This window comes from Morone saxatilis, unplaced genomic scaffold, assembly GCF_004916995.1.
Source record: "Morone saxatilis isolate NCDOM2014 unplaced genomic scaffold, NCSU_SB_2.0 Contig23, whole genome shotgun sequence".
Lineage (NCBI taxonomy): Eukaryota > Metazoa > Chordata > Actinopteri > Moronidae > Morone > Morone saxatilis.
In genome coordinates, this window is record NW_023339796.1 from 15,800,031 (window position 1) to 15,821,552 (window position 21,522).

General features: G+C 41.0%; 3 protein-coding genes across 3 annotated transcripts in view; 1 reads left to right on the forward strand and 2 right to left on the reverse strand.

Moving 5' to 3' along the window:
* upf1 (UPF1 RNA helicase and ATPase) overlaps window positions 1-13,576 on the reverse strand; it is a 16,046-nt gene extending 2,470 nt beyond the window's left edge. The window contains exons 1-23 of the mRNA XM_035670129.1: window positions 13,137-13,576; window positions 12,372-12,508; window positions 11,173-11,262; window positions 10,111-10,278; window positions 9,823-10,003; window positions 8,116-8,277; window positions 7,688-7,772; window positions 7,304-7,402; window positions 6,362-6,470; window positions 5,946-6,105; window positions 5,740-5,858; window positions 5,312-5,476; window positions 4,851-4,965; window positions 4,417-4,560; window positions 4,097-4,310; window positions 3,353-3,470; window positions 2,903-3,059; window positions 2,234-2,376; window positions 1,894-2,068; window positions 1,594-1,675; window positions 1,254-1,415; window positions 881-1,155; window positions 484-606 (exon numbers count right to left, since the gene is read on the reverse strand). Of these exons, the coding sequence (XP_035526022.1) occupies window positions 487-606; window positions 881-1,155; window positions 1,254-1,415; window positions 1,594-1,675; window positions 1,894-2,068; window positions 2,234-2,376; window positions 2,903-3,059; window positions 3,353-3,470; window positions 4,097-4,310; window positions 4,417-4,560; window positions 4,851-4,965; window positions 5,312-5,476; window positions 5,740-5,858; window positions 5,946-6,105; window positions 6,362-6,470; window positions 7,304-7,402; window positions 7,688-7,772; window positions 8,116-8,277; window positions 9,823-10,003; window positions 10,111-10,278; window positions 11,173-11,262; window positions 12,372-12,508; window positions 13,137-13,307 (3,351 nt within the window). The 5' untranslated portion in view covers window positions 13,308-13,576 and the 3' untranslated portion in view covers window positions 484-486. The remainder of the gene's footprint in view (window positions 1-483; window positions 607-880; window positions 1,156-1,253; window positions 1,416-1,593; window positions 1,676-1,893; window positions 2,069-2,233; window positions 2,377-2,902; window positions 3,060-3,352; window positions 3,471-4,096; window positions 4,311-4,416; window positions 4,561-4,850; window positions 4,966-5,311; window positions 5,477-5,739; window positions 5,859-5,945; window positions 6,106-6,361; window positions 6,471-7,303; window positions 7,403-7,687; window positions 7,773-8,115; window positions 8,278-9,822; window positions 10,004-10,110; window positions 10,279-11,172; window positions 11,263-12,371; window positions 12,509-13,136) is intronic.
* A 1,376-nt stretch (window positions 13,577-14,952) lies between these two features.
* On the reverse strand, window positions 14,953-19,604 carry LOC118334289 (pyroglutamyl-peptidase 1-like). Its single transcript, XM_035670134.1, has 5 exons — window positions 18,311-19,604; window positions 17,744-17,796; window positions 17,138-17,254; window positions 16,807-17,039; window positions 14,953-16,324 (listed from the first exon to the last, which is right to left on the reverse strand). The coding sequence occupies exons 1-5, from the start codon at window positions 18,339-18,341 to the stop codon at window positions 16,111-16,113; spliced, it is 648 nt and encodes a 215-aa protein (XP_035526027.1). The 5' UTR covers window positions 18,342-19,604; the 3' UTR covers window positions 14,953-16,110.
* A 1,034-nt stretch (window positions 19,605-20,638) lies between these two features.
* The window catches only part of LOC118334285 (transcription factor jun-D-like), a 1,551-nt gene continuing 667 nt past the window's right edge, over window positions 20,639-21,522 (forward strand). The window contains exon 1 of the mRNA XM_035670131.1: window positions 20,639-21,514. Within this exon, the coding sequence (XP_035526024.1) occupies window positions 20,948-21,514 (567 nt within the window). The 5' untranslated portion in view covers window positions 20,639-20,947. The remainder of the gene's footprint in view (window positions 21,515-21,522) is intronic.

Consider the following 21,522-nt stretch of genomic DNA (forward strand, 5'->3'; position numbering starts at 1 on the left):
GAAACTAGAGCCAATAGTCAGTTAGCTTAGCTTAGCTTAGCACAGAGACACCTTATATCACATTTGTTTAATCTGGACTATTTATTGGTGAGAAGCAGTGATTCACTTATCTTCACCAGAAAGCTGCCAACAACCAAAGGAAACTCAGCACTCTCTGCCAAGAAATAGTCTGGCACATAACTTTCCATTAAACAGCAACTTGTTGTTTTTACACCTCAGACTAAACATGTTGTGTTACCTTTTGACAGAGCCAGACTAGCCGTTTCCATCTGTTTCCAATCTTTAAGCCAAGCTAAACAGACAGTTAGATAGAATACTAGAGTAGAGTCTTCACAAGGGGAAATTGCCTAGTGTACCAACCTAATCACACAGCGGTATCAATGTTCTCATCTTAACTCTTGGCATCTCATTTGCCAAAATGTCAAACTATTCCTTTATTTTCAATGAGTCAGCTTAGTTGTAGTCCACAGTGGAATTACTCACAGTCTAGTACTGGGACAGTCCAGTCACACCACCGTGTTGGTAGGCACGCTCCCCCTGGTAGGTGGAGTCCTGGGACAAAGCCACATCAATCTGGGACTTGAACTCATCTCCTAGGTAACTGTCCTATAATGATAAACAAAAAGTGAAAGAGGCCAGTCAACAGATATTCCTTCATTTCTTTCCAGGAAGAACAGCATTAAGTGGTTTTAGACAAGAAGTCTTTACTTGAAGAGGAAACCTGGACAAACACTTGGAATAAATGTGTCAACAGTCCTGGCACAGGGTGCTAATTGCTATGAATAAAACAGACGACATACAGCTTGCTTCATATAAAATTGCTTAAATACTAAATTGATGATTAATATTTATTCACAGTGGATGAGTTCAGTTAACAAACCTGTGAGAGTTCAGGCTGGGAGAGCCCAGGCTGGCTCATCTGTGACGGCTGGCTCATGTTGATGTAGCCCTGTGTCAGAGGCCCCTGGGAGAAGGGCTGGGAGCCCAGGTCCTGGCTGGCCTGGCTGCCACTCATGTGGCCTCCGTGCTGCCCGCGGTCTGCTCCTCCATTCCCTCCGCTGTGGTTCCCCATGTTGCCACGGTTTCTTTGACGACCACCTCGAGTCCCTCCGCCTCCTCCACTGCCTGCCTTGCCTTTCATACCTCCACCACGACCTGGAGATCAAATAAATACCAGTTCAGAAGAGTGTTTAACTGCACAACATGTAGGCATCCACACTTAGCAAGACTCTACAGTTTTATGTCTTACTCACCTGATGTGGGTCCATTGAGCTGTCCCATGTAACCAGGCGGAGGTATGGGGGGCATCACAAGGTTGAAGGGGATGGGGAGGTTCATGGAAGTCATGGGACTGGGGCCTGTCCCAATCATACCAATCTGGTCATGGGTCTGGAAATACATATTGGACGTACGTCCTGTAGTGGAAAAAAAAGCACAGATTCATCTTAGACCTAGTTTAGTAGTATACATGTTTTTGTATTTGAGTAACTTCGTATTCAACCTGCCATTAAATACCAAAGCATATACAGTACATGTCCTTTGCAATAGAGTTTATCTGAAATAAAAATGAGTGTGTTGTTTTAGATTTCTCACCGTTGCTGCTGCGGTCATAAACAGATCCAGGAATGAGGGCCTCCCTGGCATCGTACATGGCTGTGCTCATGAATCGACCACCCTGCAAAACAAAAGGACAAGAAATGCTATTTTGAGTGTTTTTAGGACATGCCTCATTATCTCTTGCTGATTTATTACCCTGTTTTCTTCAAACAATTTTGAATTACATCTTAAACCCTTCACATGCCACACTGGGAAATAACATATTCATGACCCAGTTAAGAAACCCTGATTTCAGTGTTCTATATCCTCAGTGTATGTAACACACACTAAACTCACTGGGTTGATGGTGTTGACCAGCTTGCGAGGCTTGCTGAATTGCATGAGGCTCTCTCTCAGGTTGTTAAGGGGGCCTTCGACCAGGACCTTCTGCTCCTTGTAGTAGTTCAACAGGTGGTTCCACAGAGGCTGCTTGGACAGGGCCTTGGGGTTTCCCACAATGATCACACCATACCTGTGTGATATAAGCAGAAGATGACCGACTGATGTTATAGTAAAATATGCGTAAAAATATCAAGAGGACAAAAATGACTATGAAAATGATGTGTCTAAAATTAGACACAGAGGGCCCTCAGGGGCTTAAGCAAATGAGCTGGTGTTTTACTTCATGTAGTTTTACCTGGCCCTAGTGAGTGCCACATTGAGACGTCTGGGATCATTGAGGAAACCAATACCCTGGTGCTCATTGGCCCTCACACAGGACAAGATGATAAAGTCCTTCTCTCTGCCCTGAAAGGCATCCACACTGGCTATTTCCACCTCCTACAGAAAGAATAAAGAGGAATCAGTTGGAAAAAACTCACTGTTAATCTTGAACAACATATTTACTAATTGTAAAACATAATTTGCTCGAGCTTTCATCACAGACGTATCGCTCTGTTGGAGTTGCTGGAGTTATAAAAACACTCGACACTCAACAACAAATAACTTTCTTTTTAACCCGTCAGTAAATTAGCAACAGCTACCTGCCCAATGTGACAGTCAGTGCCGGCTAAAAATGAGAAGCTGGTACCTAAATGTTTTGTACACTGATCTTTGCTCATGAGAAATATTGTGTTGGAGACCTAGCACATCTGTGTATTTTGCAAACCTCAGTCTCAGTGCTTTTGTGCCTATATAATTTCACATTCACACACTATTATTTTAGCTGATTTAGTCCTGATACCGATCCTTTGGATCAGCTTGGGACACCAATACTTAACAGATTACTGGATTTGTGTTTAAATGGTTGATACATTTTTCTGAAGTGCATAATACAACATTTAAGCAGCCAAATATTTGTAACTACCTGGTAGAGTTTGGTATGGAGGGAGCCACTGAACTGCATGTACTGGACCAAGTAGGACCTCTGTCCCTCGTAGGGCGTAATGATGCCAATCTGATCGGGTTTTGCTCCAGCCTTCAGCAACCTTGTGGTTATTTTCTCCACATTCGCTGCCTCAGTCCTGCATAGACAAGTAGGGTGATTACATGACAAGAGCATTTTTTTTGACATGGCAAAGAAACTAATTATGCTTGACTGCAAGTTGTGACCTTTGATTTGATATCTCTTAAGATGTAGACCTTAAACACCTAAGAAATGTGAAGAGCCACCAGTGTAAAAGCCAAAGGTTGAAGTGACTTAGGAAAATGTTGAGTTATTAAGAAAACATTAGCTATTTTCACCTAAACTGCTTTATATAAAATTGGAGGATGGACAAAAAGATGAGGTCAACATAATGATCAAGAAAGTTGAAACCTGTTGAGATAGGATGTTCCAGAGCTGGCAATTTCCTCTTGGCCTTGTGTGACATAAAAGAACATAGGCTTGTCAGGCTGCGGCCACTGGAAGTCGAAGCCTTTCTTCACACGGTCCCCTGTAGAAGAGGCAAACAAACTGACATGACTCAGTGCTAGCGTAGCTGATGTACAGCAAGTAAAAAAAGTGGAATAAGCCTGACAGGATCAGCTGCAGGCTTCAAGTACATCAAATGATTATTACAGATGACAAAATTACAAGAAGGTTGAAATACAGATAGCACATCTCTTATAACCAACACTGCTTTAAAAAATACCACTTTAATGGATACAGAGACAAAAGCATAACACTGAGCTGCATACGAGCAGTCTTGCAAAACATCTGAGGAAAAACTATTTCCAAAGTGTCACAGAGTCACTGGACAGTAAAGGTCTACTGTGTTGGGAAAACAGTCAGGGAAATGTAAGGGAGCAGCATCATGTATCTTAAGAGCATCTAGCTGTTACTGAATAGCATCCAGCTGGGGGCGCCTGTAAAGTTGACGTGTACAAAGACAGAGTCCTTGCTGCAGCGGCCATGGGTTTGAATCTGACCTATGGCCCTTTGCTGCATCATCCCCTCTTTCTACCCCATTTCTTGCCCATCTTCAACTGTCCCATCTAATGCAGCTGCACCCTGATTTAGAGGGCAGTTTCTAAAAACTTAATTGGCTACAAAGGGAAAGACAAAATTAATTTATCTTACCGGCAGTGACTCCGTTCTGCAGAGAGCCCTCATAGAAGATGTTGGAGGGGAAGGCGCTGAGGGCTGGGTGCATGCGGTACTGGACCTGCAGACGGATTGGCCGAATCCCCAAAACTACCAGACGCTCAAACAGAGACTGGGACAGACCTGCTTTAGCTGCCTTCTTACACATAACAACAGGACCCAGCTGGCAGTGATCACCCACCAGAATCAACTATGGGGAAAAAAACATGATTAGGTTAAGAGTAAATCAAGACATACACCGTACACCTCACAGCTGAAGAATGATCCAGACGTACTTCCACTCACGAAGCTCCTACCTGTTTTGCCCCCAGGACAACAGGCACCATACACTCTGGTTCGGTGGCCTGGGTGCTCTCATCAATCAGGATGGAGCGGAACTGCATTTTAGCCAGACGAGGATCCCCCGCCCCAACACAGGTACAGCAGATGACATCTGCATTCTGGGAAAGAGCAAAGGAATAAAGTAGACATGTTTATGTATTGTAAAATATCACTTGTTGCATGTTACTCATTGCTTTGCTATATCTTTTACTTTTGAAGTTTTAAATTTTGGAAGAATCATTCCTGACACATCCACCTTCAGTGGATCTGAATGGATTAGCATAAAATCTAAACTAGGCACTTGAAAATAACCATTCAATCAAAGTTGGTGTGCAACTTTGTGCCTTGTACTGTCACAAAGAGGAACATATTTAATAGCACAAAGAATAAGCAGGACCAGTCTTCATACCATAAGCAGCTCCCTCTCAGCAGTGCGTCTCAGAGCTCGGTAGCGCTTCTCGTCCGAGGAGGACAGCTCTCCAGTCTCGTCCTTCAGCTGTTGGAGCTTCTGAAGTTCGGGCATACTGCAGGTATGAATCATTTCAATACAGTGTAATTTATATGAGGTGTAACAGGTTGTATCGTCGAAGGTCTGAAACCATTTCAGACCACTAATCATCATATTTGTACATCCTGGAATTCCATTTGTTGCGACACAATATTTGCCCAAACATAAGTCGATGTTGCTCTAACAGGACTGCTGCTGCTTAGAAACGTTATCCTAATGAAGTTATTAATCACTAACTGAAACCTTCTTGATTGTCACAACACGTTTTGCTATACTGATGGTGTGATAAGCATATCTGCTAATACTAGTTAACCACACACACAAACAAGGCATTGCGAAAGTAAGCTGCTTTTAAGCATTACCTGTCCATGTTACGGGTCTGGTTGTGCAGAGCCAGGAAGGACACAGGAGAGTCGATGGCCTCCCTGCTCTTGGCACACAGCCTCACCACCTTGAGACCTGTCTGGTGGATCTTCTCTGTCAGCTGGTCAACGGCAATGTTACTGGGAGCACACACCAGCACTGGCCTGGACAGACAAAAGTTACAATAGTATCTTAGGGACCATAACACATAGCCAAGCCATTCTTTGACAACACGATGGGCTGCTCAAGATATTTTTACATTCATTACAATGAATAAATTACCAAGCGACGTAAAACCTTGAACAATAAATGAGAGTTACTAGTCACATTCGAAGCAAACAGTTATGGTAAATATTATCATAGCACCATCCTGTACATACAAAATACAAAGTAATAAAAATAATAAAAACATTTGTATGCGTCTTACCCGTTGCCCTGTCTAGCCAGGTGGTAGACGATGGTCGCAGAGGTTACTGTCTTCCCTGTTCCAGGAGGACCCTGGATCAGACTCAGGGGACGCTGCAGCACTGTCTTCACAGCATACACCTGCATTAGAACAAACAGCATTCATGTGAGTGCAAAAGTGTTTATACATAGAAAAGTATATAATATATTTAAGTCTCTCTAACTCACCTGCGAGTGGTTAAGATCAGGCAGGCCTTGAGCAGTGAAGCGTTTGGGCAGCTGGCACTTGATGACCACATCCTCTACCTCATGTCCCAGCAGTTTGTGATAGATGTAACCAGACACTGATGTCTCATCCACAGCAAATGTCTTCAGGGCACTTTGCATCCTGAGTGATGAAGAGAAAAAAATTGAGAAAGAGATATAAAAAATATATTACATACAAAACAAAGTGGTTCATTGCACACTGAAAATATTTGTACTATTACATATACTTAAACAGGAAATTCATTTTACGGTGGAATGTTTTGATGCAAATGTGTAGTTTTCAGCTGAAGATGGGTTTACTGTAACTAATACATAAAGTTGGGTTTCTGGCCATATCACAACAAGAGACAAGAGTGTGGGGCTTTTATTGTGAATACCTGTCAAAGGAAGTGGACTTCCACACAAAGTCGACCTGAAAGTTGTGTGGGATTTCCACTGGAGCCCCGGCACTGCTCCTTAGCTCTATGGCGATCTCATCACCATAGTCTGGTAAAGTAAGTCAAGGAGGATGTAGAGCATTTCAAGATATACTGTAATTATTATCATATTTGGGGTAACAGCAATGACAGTACATTATTATTTAATTATGATTGGATTTACTGGGCACACTATTGATGACTAATGCCAACAAATGTGTAATTTGTTACCTAAATGGCTGCTGACATTTTAAGCTTTATAAAAAGGTAGAGCCATTGTATTGTGTTTCATAGGCACACCAATGACTTTAATGATGCAGCTTCAGGTCTGATTGCTGAAGTACTGCATCAGTTGATCAGCTATTAGTCTTAAGGCTGAAGTTAAATGAAAAAATATGTGTTTGGAATAAATTTATGATGATTTGGAAATAAAACAATTTCTTGATTCCTAATTCCACCTTTACATATTTCTATTAAATGTGCCGCAATAATGTAATGTTTCTGAGCTTAAATCTTTTCATTTTGGGTCTTTTCCAAGCAAATCCTGATATATGTGACTGTTTGCAATTAGAATATGTTTCTGCCAACCTCTAAAGTCTCCATGTCACCCCAAGACTATTTCTCTAGATCGGCCCCTGACTAACAGGTGGTAAGCTGTATGAGCAAAACCTAAATATAGAATTTGTTTTCAAAAACTCCCTGGGGATTGTAAAGAAAGACACAAGTTTGCAGATGTTGTTGTAGTTTCCTACAGCTACCAGTAGATGTTACTAAAGACTAATTTTACAAGAACAAGAAGTGAAGCTCAACTTATTAAGAGGCCCCTGTGCCTGTAACAATCTTTGAGTAAAATGTGGTGTCCGGTCAGATACAGAATGCTTATTAAAACCGTCACAAGGATACTATCAGGGACTTTGATGACATGTCCAATTCCTTTCCATGGAGGCGCCAGGTCTCCTTTGTACCTCAGGCAAATTTCATCTCCCTGCATCAGTCGCATGTCTAGAGGACAGTAGATGAGACAAAAAAAAAACAACTCTGTTAATCACACATTACTGCACAGAGTAAGGGCATCACCAGAGGCACCAACTGAAAATTAACAATAATAAATAAGACACATTTAAGAAATTACAGAATGATACACCATTGTAAGTGAAAGCCACATAAACATTTATATTTTATATATTTATGTGTCTTTGGAATGTCAATATTTGTTTTTCTTGTCACTTCATAGACAAAGCATGATGATGATAAAGATAAACTAAAAGCAACATTACAAAGAAATACCTGAATCTGTCTTGGGAAGAGTAAAATAAGCAATTCTCTTTTTATTCAGGCCCAAGTCCCATCTGACCGTAATGTTGTCCTGAGTCTAGTAAAATGAAAAGATACATTTAATAATTAAATGGCAGCAGAAACCTTTTTTTATGTCAAAATCACATAAGACAACAAAAGCAGAAAAAGATGAATATTAACTGAAACAAAGTAATTCACAATGGGTTAGTACAAGAAAAAAAACATACATGACTGTAACAAAAGGATTTCCTTATCTTTACTTTTTTTTTACATTTTACAATGTAACCCATTTGTTAATGGATTGAATATTTGATTAAACATAATTAATCACTGACTATTCTACAGTCTCTTTTGTTAAAACATACATAAGACAAAGGTATTTTAATTCACAATTTACTCATTTATTTTATGTTTTTTACCTGGGACTCTTTGAGTTTCTTATCATAGTCAGCCTCCAGCTTCACCAGAGGACCAAAGATGTTCTGGTACTGGTAGGCATCTTCATAGCGGAGCAGCACGTGTTGGGGCTCCTCATCCACACCAGGCTTCTCCAGGTCTTCCAAAGTGGCAGTGGGATTTTCCTGCCAGGAAGAAACAAACACACAGGAGAAAGATTAAAAAATGGCTATAAAAGCACAACTTTTCCATAGTAGACACTTTGAGTTGTCACAGTAGGAAAAGCACAGGTGTAAATAAAAAAATTAATGCTGGCTGAATTCCATTTAGCTGTTTTGGTTACTGGTATTGTTTATGCTGGCTCACTGTCACGACTTTCTGGGGCACTTGAATAGAACTAGGGATTCCCCAGTCTGATCTCAAAGATCAGTACTGGTCAAAGCCTTTTTTTTAACTGATCGGTATCGGCTATATCGAGCTTTATTGACCCGATCCAATGTTTTGTTTGCCATCCTCAACTCTCTCCGCTGTCTCTTCCCTCCACTAAGCTGAGCTCTGTGTGTGTGTGAAAGCAGAGGTGGGCTCAGAGTAGAGACAGCGGTAGAGATCCGACACAAACACATTCAACCCGCCACTGCAAGTGCAACAAAAGCCCTGCAAACAAAAAGTCAGTAAGAGTAATTAATTAAAGTGTAACTACACCCTTTAGTTCCGCTAGCTCCCTCCCTCTCAGCAAATAAAAAAAATGCTTCAGAGACCTGCAAAGGAAAGTGACTTTATGTGGTGTGGCCTCGACACAGACCGGAGTGATCGACAGACTGACCACAGGAGTGTAGCAGAAACAGCGAGCTGTTGAGCAGTTGCTGTCAGTCTTTCTGTGTCTGTGCTGGAAACACAGAGAGTCTGCTGGAGCTTTTACAGTCACTTGAAGCACATTGACATGGTTTGTAAAAGTTTCTGTGTGGTACCTGTGTTGTAGCTGTGCTAGCAGGCGTTAACACTGTTAATTTATACAAATGTTGTGACGTACAGTCGCCCCAAATAGTCGACTCTATCTCAGCATTTGTTTTACAACATACTTGGTGATTAGATCAGTAGATGGCATGTTGAGACATTTTTAACCCACAAAATGCATGATTTTCATATATTTGGTAATAATGTCAATTTTAACACTAGTATTTATGTGTTTCAACATAACTAAAAAAAGAAACATTTTAGGCTGGAGTACCTCTTTAATGTAGTCCACGCAAAAGTTGCAGAGATGACAGAAATAAACACTGCAGAAGTATTGGATCAGGACTTGGTATCAGCAGATACTCAACATTAAATGATTCAGATTGGATCACTAAAAAACTTCGAAAAACATCCCTAAATAGAACCATGGTTAATGTTGTTTGTAACACCTTTGCTTTTACTACTATGACAAGTCAAAATGTCTGCTGTAAAAAAGGCCTATGAGCACAAAAAAGTACGCAAAATATCTGGTCGGTATACGTGACCTTATATACAACAGGAAGCTCTAAAAGATTTGAAACACATGCATGAAACGGGCAGTGAAACTGACACTGAACAGAAAGAAATAGCTCAGCAAACGTGGTAAAGTTATTTGAATCACACCCACAACTGTATGAATGTATCTGGTTACTGTGCTTAAATTCAAGTTATGTCGGTTTAGAATATTTACATAGTACAATGGTGGGTGTGTGCAAGGACAGTTGCATTGACAGTACCTTCCAGAGCTCCTCCAGCTTGTTGATCTGCTGGGCAGTGATCTGACGAGCCCTGAGCTGCTCCTGCTCTGAGGGGATTTTGACCAGCCAGGACAGGAAGCAGCGGTCCTGGATGAGAGGCTGCCACTGCGAGCTGTCCCAGTTGATGTCCTTCAGGCTGCTCTGGCTGGCACATGGCTGCCTGTGTTACAACCAAAACACAATAACTGTGAAATTCTGTGTTCTCTTTGATTGCCCCTGTCAGCAGGAAGGTCAGAAAGCGTGGTCAGCTACATAAAAGCACCTTACCTGCACAGTAACACCACTACTGAGTCGGCTTTGGCAGGGATGAAGCCCAGAAGGAAGACATTGCGACAGCCACAGTTGTAGCACTCCAGTACTGTTTCCCCCAGAGGGCCATCTTTATGCAGGGTCACCTCCTTGGACTTCGCTCTCACCAGGTGGTTTACAATGTGGCTACGGGTGAAGAGGATGATAATATATGCACCAGAGTGAGGAAATGCAAAACACTACAGCAAATGTATTAGGTGAGGGTGTAATGTGTTAAGCCCAGACGCCTTGGATCAACTTGTCTTGACAATTCTTTTATTTTATGTTATTCACACTCAAATGAAACATGACTACAAAAGAATTCAGCAAAAATATCTGTGTTTACTAAAACTGCTATAAATACAAAGAACCAGTCAATGCCCATCATACAAATACGAGTTGAAGTATTTGTAAGTAGGTTCACATCATTACCAAATGTGTTACTACTACCTATTTATCACCTTGAGTCTATAGTGTCAGAACTAGAGCATTAGGTAAAAAACAGCATCAACTGTACATGACTAATTAATATAATTATAATTATAATTTTAAATAATAATAATAATAATAATAATAATAATAACAATAATAACCCAAAGTTCAGTTACTGTATATGTTTAACCACTAAGGAGACCAGACAACATTTTTCTGAACTGAAATATCTTGCCATTGTTTTCTGGTTTATATAATCTGGCTAATTTAAAAGGATCATCTTTAATTATACCTACTGAAGAAATATTAGGCTACTTTAAAATTAAGACTTCAAAGACAAATACCTCTTTGCTTTGGATGACTTGCTCGAATAATTTAATATTATCCTAAGTGGCCCATGAAAGTCAGTAAAGATAATTATTTTAAATGATGTTTGTAACTGATTATGTGTAACTCCATAAGCAACCACTAACTGTCCATTTATGACCCGAGGCTTCTGAACACATCAAAGACTCATTATTACAGTCGCAGTTTACTGTACTCCAGCTATGACGATATTGAACACCAACTGGAAGGTTCAATAAAAGCTGATATGTTACTATATCTTACCTGCCGGATGTGTTTCCACGGCCATTACAAAACCACTTCTTGCTGGTGTTGCAGTAGACCACACAGGCTGGATCATGAATCCCACAGTAACTAAAATAGAAGTGAGTCAAATTTAATAAAGAAAGAAAAAGCTTTATATTTGAGAGCATGGATTTGTTTATATAGAAAACAAAACAAGAAAAATCAACATATGATTTGTTATAAACTGTCAATATTGATTATTACACTATATTGATTTGTTACTTGAGGAAAGTTTGTACCCAGACGGACTGTATGCAGAGTGCAATTAATATGCCACTTGCTCAACAAAATACATACTAAGTGAGTTGCCACATAGTCTGCCAAACAGTAATGGATGTAGCTGCTGCCTAAAAACTTAAAATTAAAGTTTTTATAAGCATGTCGGAAAGAAGAGGCCATCGTTCTCTGTCCAACAAACTTTGTTTTCGCTGCCAATCTTCAGGGAAAAGTATTAAAAACATTTGCTACTGATCTGTTGGTGAAGGTTTTATAGAAACAAACTAATTATCTTACCCAGCTAAGAACTGAGAATGTCTGGATGTCAGACAAACTCAACTGGAGTTTTTTGGCACAGCCAAACTAACAGCAGTTCAGTGCTTGGTATGACGTAACAATAATAGCGATTAACCACTGTTGACATGACACAATATGTTCTCATAATTTGACGTATGTGCCATCTGGAGAAGTGAGTGAGAGCGTGTGTCTGTGTTGCCCACCAGGGACGGTACCCCAACCCCTTAAGTGAAGCTGACAAGATGGACAGAAACGAGCACATTGAGTATATATATATATATATATAGCTTCATGATGTTATAAGCCTGGCTGCCAATGAGAGAAAAGGGTCTGCTATGATTTTGCTCAGATTTTAAAAAAAATGTATGTCATGGCATTTGAAAAGTAGTATTTAAATAAGTTCGATTTTTTTATTTTACAGTTATGAAATATCTTCAGACATTATCGTCAACAAAAAATGAGACTGTAATAATGAGACCACTGAGACTCTATTGAGTATAAAAAAAGGGTCTGTCTACAGCAAATAACAGCAACAATCAAATAGACACTACATGTAATAAACAATAAACAAAATAAGTTTCATGAAAAAAATAAAATCATAACAAACTATATTTTCCCACTCTGATGATAGCTGTGGCACCAGTCACATTAGTCTGATCCTTTACCTGCAGGCGTGTATAGGAAGATCCTTGGTGTAGTAGGTGTCCTCCTCATCCTCCTCAAAGTTCAATTCTGCCAGCAATTGACTGGCTTTCACCACGGGGTCGTCTCCATTCTGTAGCACGCCATCAGGTCCATTAACCTGAGGACACAGGTGTATAAACTTATTACTATGGACTAAAACTTAATGCCAACATTATGTGGAATAAACTAACATTGAAGGATCACTGATAGTGAATCAATTGTGCAAAAATTGGACCGTCAACCAGACACATACAGCCTTATATGGTCATATATTTCACTTGCAGTGCTGCTTGTTGACTGTCAGCTCAATCAACAGTGTGCTGACAGCAATATCACACTGACAGTATCCAACCAGCTGTGTCTATTGACCTCTGATTGTTGACAGTGCATACTGTAAAGTATTTAGTACATATTAGCACTAGTCAGTATAAATATGGGCATTCGGGGCTGATCTGCCACACTGGCAAATCTCTGACACCAAGGTGTGTATGGCAACAAAGTCCTGCATTGACATGCTAGCTGTGTCAGCATGCTAACGGTGCTGTCAGCTAGCTAAACGCCGAAGCTAGCCCGCTAGCACGCTAACCAGTTAGCGGGATGAGAGCCGGGACCAGATGGAAGGCGTCGTCGTGCTAACCGGGGTAGCCACTGATGTTGTGAGCCAACGTTAGCGAGCTAATTCACGTTTTGTCAACAGAGCAGAAGACATATTCTGACACCGAGCTGCCCCGAATACCCTCACGCACCTGGCTGTCCAGCTGACTCTGGGTCTGGCCTTGGGTCTGGGTCTGGCTCGGCAGGGTAAAGTCGGTGAAGTCGTACTCGGAGCCCTGGGTGTCCGCTCCCAGCAGCTCGGCTTCCTCGGTGTCAAGGAACGTTAGAGTCTGCGAGCTCGGCCCGTACGCCTCGACACTCATGTTTATACCTTCTTAATATCGGTTTTTATTGTTCCTCAGACTGCTGCTATTCCAGGAGACACCGAATAACGGAGACAGAATATTGATGAGAAAATGACAAACACTGGTGGTGAGACAGAGATAGAAAGATCCTCGACTACGGCTGCATTCCGTTTGTTTTCTCCCCCGCTCGTTTCCTCTCCTCCCTCAATACCGCCTGTATCCTACAGGAAGTCACCTGCAGGGAGCGAGGGAAGGAAAGGAGACAAGGAGACATACGTGAACAGAATTTAATGTGGGGCCACTTATTTCTTATATGGGCACAAAACTCAGAGCTTTATCATGCAACAAGGTCAAATCTCAAAGGATTACTCGACTTCTGTCCTTTATTTTAAGAAATAAAGGTGCAACAAATATTAACAATTTTAACAATTAATTAACAATTATTTATAAAGCACCTTTCAAGCTTAAGCACAAAGTGCTTTCCAGATTAAAAAATATGCAAAAGATGCATTAGAAAATGAATACAAAATACATATGAAAAATAAAACACTAATAAGTCATGCCACTGTGTGGTAACACATACCACAATATGTAAGTTAAAAATACAAACAAGAAAAGGAATAGTAGACTGTTTTAAAAAAAAAAGTGTAAATATGCACCATGCACTTTATAGGTTTAATACAGGCTGAGCTTTAGTGATCATGACATTATAAATGTTAGGCCCCTGAAAAAACCAGCAGTAGATATCTGCTGTACATTATACCCACATTCAGCTATGCACCTGAACACATTATTTACTGAAAGCACTGGCTGGCTTTTAGATCAATTTTGATCATTTTACATTTAAATTCATTTAGTACCTTTGAGGAACATTGTTATTTTAAATAAAATGTTTTATTTTATGTCCACAACTGAAATATTGTGCTTATTTCTCATCTGTTCAGAACTCAACAGGTTAGCACAGCTCTGAGACTCTAAATCCTGGTAAGATTAAGGAAGGCGGTAAAATGGTTTTACTCCTTTGTCCAAGAGTAGGAGTAATTATGCAACAGTATAAGAGGACCACTTTCCTGATAGTCTACCAGTTCTTGATACTGAACCAAAGAAACTTTAATACATTTTAATGTTTCTAGTCTCTGTTCTCACTCTGTCCTGTCAGGTCAGAACAAGTTCAACAGGTCTGTCTAACCTTACTACACCCACTGTTACCATAACTCAGCCTGCAACAAAGGAATCTGAAAGTAAATAAGGTATTAAAGAATTCAGTGGAACAAAGCAGATAGTTTCTAAGGTTACAAGCAGTTAACAAGATGTTACATCTCACTGCAAAAATTCTCAATATCTTATTATTGGTCTTAATCTATCTGAAATCATGTTATTCTTTTTGCCTTGCCGAGCATTGGCTAGCTTTTTCAGATATATCTCAACAACGGACAAAGTCTTTATTAATCTACCAGGCCTCGACCTTCCATCTGCCATACTCGGTGAGAAAGAGCAATACTAGCATTTCAAACACAATGTTCCCAATCTAAATTATTTGGTGGTCAGAAAATATTTTGGCAGGATAACGGCTGACACATTTTTTTTTCTTGGGTGTGGTTCTCTGTGTAAATAACTTTTGGAAATATAGCAGACATGTACAAGAAAGGTGAAAGAGAAGAAATAACTGTGTAACGTGTTTTAATTATACACAGCTTTACGCTGGCTTTGCCTTGCACAACTGCACTACATACATAGGACAGACACACTTATTTTATTTATAACATAATTTAAAGGTCCAGTGTGTAGGATTTAGTGGCATCTGCTCTGTATTTGCATTTCCCTCACTTCACCCTAGAACCAGTGAAACATGCGATTCAACATGGCGGACTCCATGGAAGGCGACCCGTGGCCTCGGTATATATAAAAGGCTCATCATGCATATTATATTCCATTACTGCCAATAGATCCTCCTGAATGTTACACACTGGACCTTTAATACTGATTGCATGTGCAATATATTCCCTGAGATAAACGATCAATAATTAGTGTGTGTGAATCTTAAAATCTCTTTAGGTTCCCGTCATTTCAAAGTCATCACATTTTTCTGGTGCAAATACAAGCAACACAAGGGAATGACATCATAATTCCAAGACAACAACCGAAGCATACCAAGACGATTTGTGAGACTTGTGAGAAGAGAGAGAGGGAGGACAGACTCACAGGTGACAGTGGAAGGATGTGGCTCAAAAAGTGAGTGTAATGCAAGTAAGTGAAACCGTAAACGTTCCCACAGTGTGTTGCCATACATAGCTTGTAGTTTTAGCTACTACCTTCTTATTACTACTAATTCCATGTTCATATAGTCTCATAAATCTCCCTTTTCACATGATACAATGTTAATATGCCCATAAGTGTAAAGTTTCCACAGTCTTTTGGAAGCACGCTTGTAAGGACATGAGTAACACTCACAGCTGCCCACTACTCCTGCACACACATTCAAACCTACACATGCAAGGACCCAGACCAGGTCTTCAATAAACAGATGCTGTAATCAGGGTGCTGCAATCTGTAAAACCTTCAATATGTTTGAGATACAACACATGTCACTGATATTACAGTTAATAGCACCAAATGGCATTCACCATAATGGCATTCAATCCTGTAGCTAATGGACTGACTGATCACTACCTGCACTATGAGTCACAAGTTTTTTAATCTTTTGAGCACCACACCTTAATCAATTATCATTTAACTTGCCTCAGTAGTTGATTAAAGCTTGTATTAAAGCCAGCCGTTCATTTTGGTGAATTTATTCTACGAGCCTACTCAGAGTCGGTCATTAGTGGTCATGCCCGTCTTGATGCTTGTGATTGCAGCACTCGTTGTGTTCGTGATCCAGTTCCAGCTGTTTCAGCATCTCCTGTACAGCGGCCTGAAGAGCTCTCGCCAGCTCCTGGCTGTTGTAGGGTTTCCCCAGTGGAGGCACATGGATGAAGGCAGAGCGGCCGTGCCCCAGGTGCAGAGAGGTGTAGTAGGTGTAGTCACACAGATACCTGCCACGGAGCCACAGGATGGATGTTATGTTGTGTAAAGTTTTTATGATCACATTTCTACTTCACCAAACAGACAAGAGAGTATCAGAAAATATGGTAGTGTCAGTGTGAGGGGGATGTCAGCTTTGCACAGCAGTAGGTCCCCCAGGCAGTTCAGACATTTCAAAATAAGACATAAAACAATTGTAATTATTTTGCACATTTGTAACTATTCAGTGTAAAAAGAGAAATATTTTCCATTATTAAGTGTAGGTGTAGATATTTATGTCTAGGAGATGTTGGCAGAAATTTTATTATTTTATTATTGAGAACAGGCATGAAAATGGAAGCAAAGCGATGTTTAGTTAGTAAGTTAGTTAGTAATATATTTTCCTATATACAAAATGTTAATAATGTTGTTAATGATATTAGTAACACTTGTGCTGTTCCTGTGTCAGTGTCTTCATGTGTGAATTTCCCTATGAGTAAGTAACATCATTTACCTTCCAGCATCCTTAGACACAGAGAGAGTGACCCCGAGGCCAGAGTCATTGACCCTTTTGCAGACAGAATCCATGTCCAGGACCGAGTGTATGCAGTCGGGGCCATTCTCTATGCAACACTGGGAAGTTGGGCAGAAGCTGCAGTTGTCCGGACGTTTGTAACCGTTGTTGTGGCCGCACTGCTCCAGAGTGACAGTGGTGGCTAACCCAGAAACACCGACATGGACCACTAACTGCTCGCAGGACCCCAAAAGACAGAGGAGGCAGAGGTTTTTATGGGCTGATTGACGGACTTTTAGCAACATACAGAATTGTGTATGTTCTTGAATACCTGTGGCTGGTGCTCTTTCCACAGTGATGGCAGTAGGCTCTGTACAGCCTGGTATTCAACGGGCACCTCACACACATGAAGATCTACTGCTTCACCCAGCCCTAATCGCTCCAGTTCCTGTGAGCACAGAACACACACACAAATATATATAGAGACCTTAGTTGCAATCTTAAAGTGTGTAAAGCACACGTCTTTTAATAGTACCTTTGTTTTCCCTATGTATTTTTATTGAAGCATTTTCAATATTTTGAGAGATACAATTCAGTAAGCCAGTTGGCAGAACATAGAACATTAATTAATGTTAATTTGGTAATTAAGTTAAGTTGGGAGAAATCTAAATAGTTAAAATAAATAATACATAAAAATACAAAAGGATATATAAAATTATAAAAAGGAGGGAAGGGGATTGGATTAGGTATAAGTGAATCACTTTAGTCCAATCCAGTCAGGTTTGCTGTGGATTTCATCCTAAAAGGAAATAAAGGGGGACCAGATCTTTTTAAAGTTATCCAACTTATCGTTCAGAGCAAACCTGATTCTCTCTAAATGGAGAGTACTGGACAACTGCAACCTTTGTTAAAACGGAACCACCTGATTACTGATTACCTGCACTGCCACCCAGCTTGAGTTCACTGCATGCTCACCAAAAGGCTCAAAACCTGCAGAGGAGAGAATGTCAAACAGTCTTTACCGCAGTAAGGGTGCACAGAGCAGCAAAATAGATTTTAAAAAGTCAGTGAGGATGCTTATCTGTCATACTGAGAAGTGATAAGGGTTAATGTAAAAAAGGGCCTCTTAAATCAAAGTCTAAATGTTCAGCCGGTTTAAACATAATTGTAGCAGATAAGCACATGAAAACACTGAATGATGCCCCCCTTTTGCAGTTGAGCAATTAAGGAGTGTTGTGTTGCAAAAAAGATTAAATTTAGTGTCAGTCTTTGTTTCCCTATAAACCAGCGGACCAAACCCTTCTTCTGACAGCAGCCTTACTCTCTGTAGAACATTATTTTTAAAAACAGTGTCATTACTTATTTATAACATAAACCATTAAGTCATTTTAACCAGATCAACTGTGCAGCTCAGACACAAGTAAAAACAACTCTATGAGCCACAACAGCAGTGCAGTGACAATAAATAAATCATTTATTCCTCTAACCAATTAAAACCTCTCACCTGTTACTATTACTTTCTTCTTATTGGCCATTATCCTTGGTTGTTATGAAAGGAATGGTCATAGATTTACAGTAAGGGGATCAAATATCCCAAACAAGAATCCCAGGATTGTCTACGCTTGCTGCTCTCTTCTTCTGGCTCAGAGCTGAAAGGAAATGACACACCAGATCTGGATGGCTCACACTGCCATCTACTGTATGGGCATGCATCCATACACAGAAACAAAGAGAACTCATGAATTTTGTATTTTTTCACCTTGCACCACAAGACAGTTTTGGAAAGCCGACAGGAGAACATGAAAACTGATCCTTTTAATCCGAGTGTTTTAATGCAATATGATGTAATTCAAGCCACATGTGTGCTGTAAATGAAAACTGAGCATCTGCACTGCATTTGCATATTAAGGGTTAGAGAGGACGTTTTATAAGTGGGCGGCTAAAGTGAATTAAAAAAAAAAGAGAACTGTTGAGACAGCCCATTAATGAACATGCAACCCCCAAACCAGCTGCTCCAGTAGAGCTGCTGAGTGGTTTTACTGGGCTGCTCCCAGGTGTGAATGTATGTACTGTAACAGCGTGAGTGTGACACAGGGCGTTGCTGAACATACATACCCAGTTAGCTTCTCCCAAGAGAGTTAAAGTCAAAGGACAGTTCTCTGGCTGAGGGAGGAGGAATTGAAAGGTTACACAACCTCTGACACACTCCATCACCTGAGTTTAGAGGACAAACCCTTTTTTTCCCCCCCAGACTGTTGTTAAGAAGGCAGAGCTAATCTAATATCGCCTTACAGGAACAGCTCCTTTTTTCTTTTTAAATTCTCGGCGCACTCTGTGGTCCACACCCTCGGGTTGCGAAATGACTCACACATTCTGGATACTGCACCCTATGTGGCTCTGAGCTGGCATAATGGAGATAATGTGCTCTCCATAGGGTGGAGAAAGCAGAACCTTTCTCTCATTCATGATAGAGCCTCTGTGCTTATAGAATCAACATTGATTTCTGCCTCTCAACCACATCACTCACGCACTGTAACACCTCCTCCGACCACCTACACAACCTGCACTGCGGTCGCTAACAGCCTCCTCTTCTCCCTCAACCCATTCACCTTTCTCTCTCTATCACGCCTGCGTCACTTGCTATGTCAGTGTTGCCATGGAAACTAATGATGCCCTCTCTGCTCCATGGTGCTGATGCAGACAGCCTGCTGACGTCCTCACTGTGTATGGGCGGAATAACAATATTCTACTGTAGTTTCCACCTCCCCTCCACACTCAGTGCCTTACACTGTATAAAATTGTCTCTTTTAATTTATATTCTATCATGTTCTGTTCTATTTAATAATTATATTATATATATTCTATTCTATACTATTCTATAAGGCTCTATTATGTTCAATAATGTTCCTTTCTAATCAGTGTCTTCTATTCCATTCTACTCTATTCTATCAGACATCTACACAATAGTAGGTATATACTTCTGTATTAATGTTCTTAGATTAAAGAGCATCTATCATTCATATTACTGTATGAATATTTATAATGTATTTCTTTATTTGGATCAAAACAAATCAATCTGTTTAGATGCCTGAAATCTGACAGCGTTGGACTCATTGTTATGATTACTAAAGCTATGAAAAACAATCCTATATATATAAACACGATGACAACCGCAGCCATTAAAACCGTGACATACAGTGTGTCTGTAGTGTACATGAGGGTCATTTCAGGAATCTTTCTACATCCTACTTTCACTCACAGAAAACACATGGTTTCCTCGTCCTACTGTCAATGTTTCCTTCCCTTTTCTAGTTTCCCCAGAAACACTTTCAGAACACTCTGAGACGTTGTAACACCTCATTTCAAGACTCTTTCTGGGTCTTGTGTTTAATTTGAACACATAGACAACTTAAAAAACGATTATATTTAGACCTGCCTATTATATTCTCTTCTAGTCTACTCTAGAACAGCAAAGATCCTCCAGAGTCTCATTTCACGGAAGAATACACTATAACTAGTCCGTTAATACTCAAATCAAATCCGATCTAAAGCCGACTATTCTATTCTTGAAGTCTTTTAAAACAGCCTCAGCCTGAGTTGAAGGGATATTTTCTATACGGCCTGCTCCTCTGTTCTTCTTTTCCTTGGCCTTCGCCTCTTACACCTTCCCCGCCCAGTCTCTGCTCTCTCTTGGCGACCCTGAGCTTTTTTATGCTATGACATCAAACCACAATGCATTGCACTGTTTGTAGTTTACTTAAAGTCTCCATGGCAATAAAGACCGGCTCGGCCCCTTATTCAAATCGAACCGGAAACCAACGTCATTTTGGGCCAATCTCCGCGCTCTGGAGTGACATAATGGAATTTTTAGGGCTAGAAAGCGAGCGAGGTCTGGCGCTGCGCATAGCAGTCGTGCCATCGGGAAAAGACAATATCCCCCGCGCGTAGCAGAGACACATCAGAGCCCCTCCGGCACAACACCTCGACTGGTCGACAGATAGAGTGATTGATACACGAGAGGGGGGGAAAGGAAATAGGATCACATAGAAATAAGGATCAGCTGATTTCCTCATGTTTGGATGTGACTGCTCAGCAATCGTTAATGCGTAACGCTCAACACTCCCTCATGTGAGGGTGTAGAATGGAAACAACCCTCTACCCAGGCACCGTGGTGAATACTCCGAGGGTCCCCAGCATCTATTCCCAGAGCACGATGATGAAGAAGGATATTAATCTGAACCTGGACGACCAGAACTCCTCCGAGCTCAAATCAAACCCGCTCCGAGACACAGACGGACTTCTCAACTCTCCAGACTTGGGACTCTTGAAACTAACCTCTCCGGACCTGGAGCGCCTTATTATCCAGTCGAACGGTCTGGTCACCACCGCCAACCCGACCTCCCAGTTCCTCTACCCGAAGTCGGCCAGTGACGAGCAGGAGTTCGCGGAAGGTTTCGTCAAGGCGCTGGAGGATCTCCACAAGCAGAATCAGCTGAGCGAGGCGGGGTGCGTCTCTGTGGACAGACTGGAGCTCCTCGGATCATCCAACGCGGTGGGGACTGCCGGGCTCCAGACATCGGACCTTCCTGTATACACTACTTTGAACGGTTATGCGGCCAGTCCGCTCGGAGCCACCACAATCAACTACTCCACGGACACCATCCCCTTCCCGCCGCCTCCGTCTCATCTGGCCAGCGCGCAGCAACAGGCGGTCGC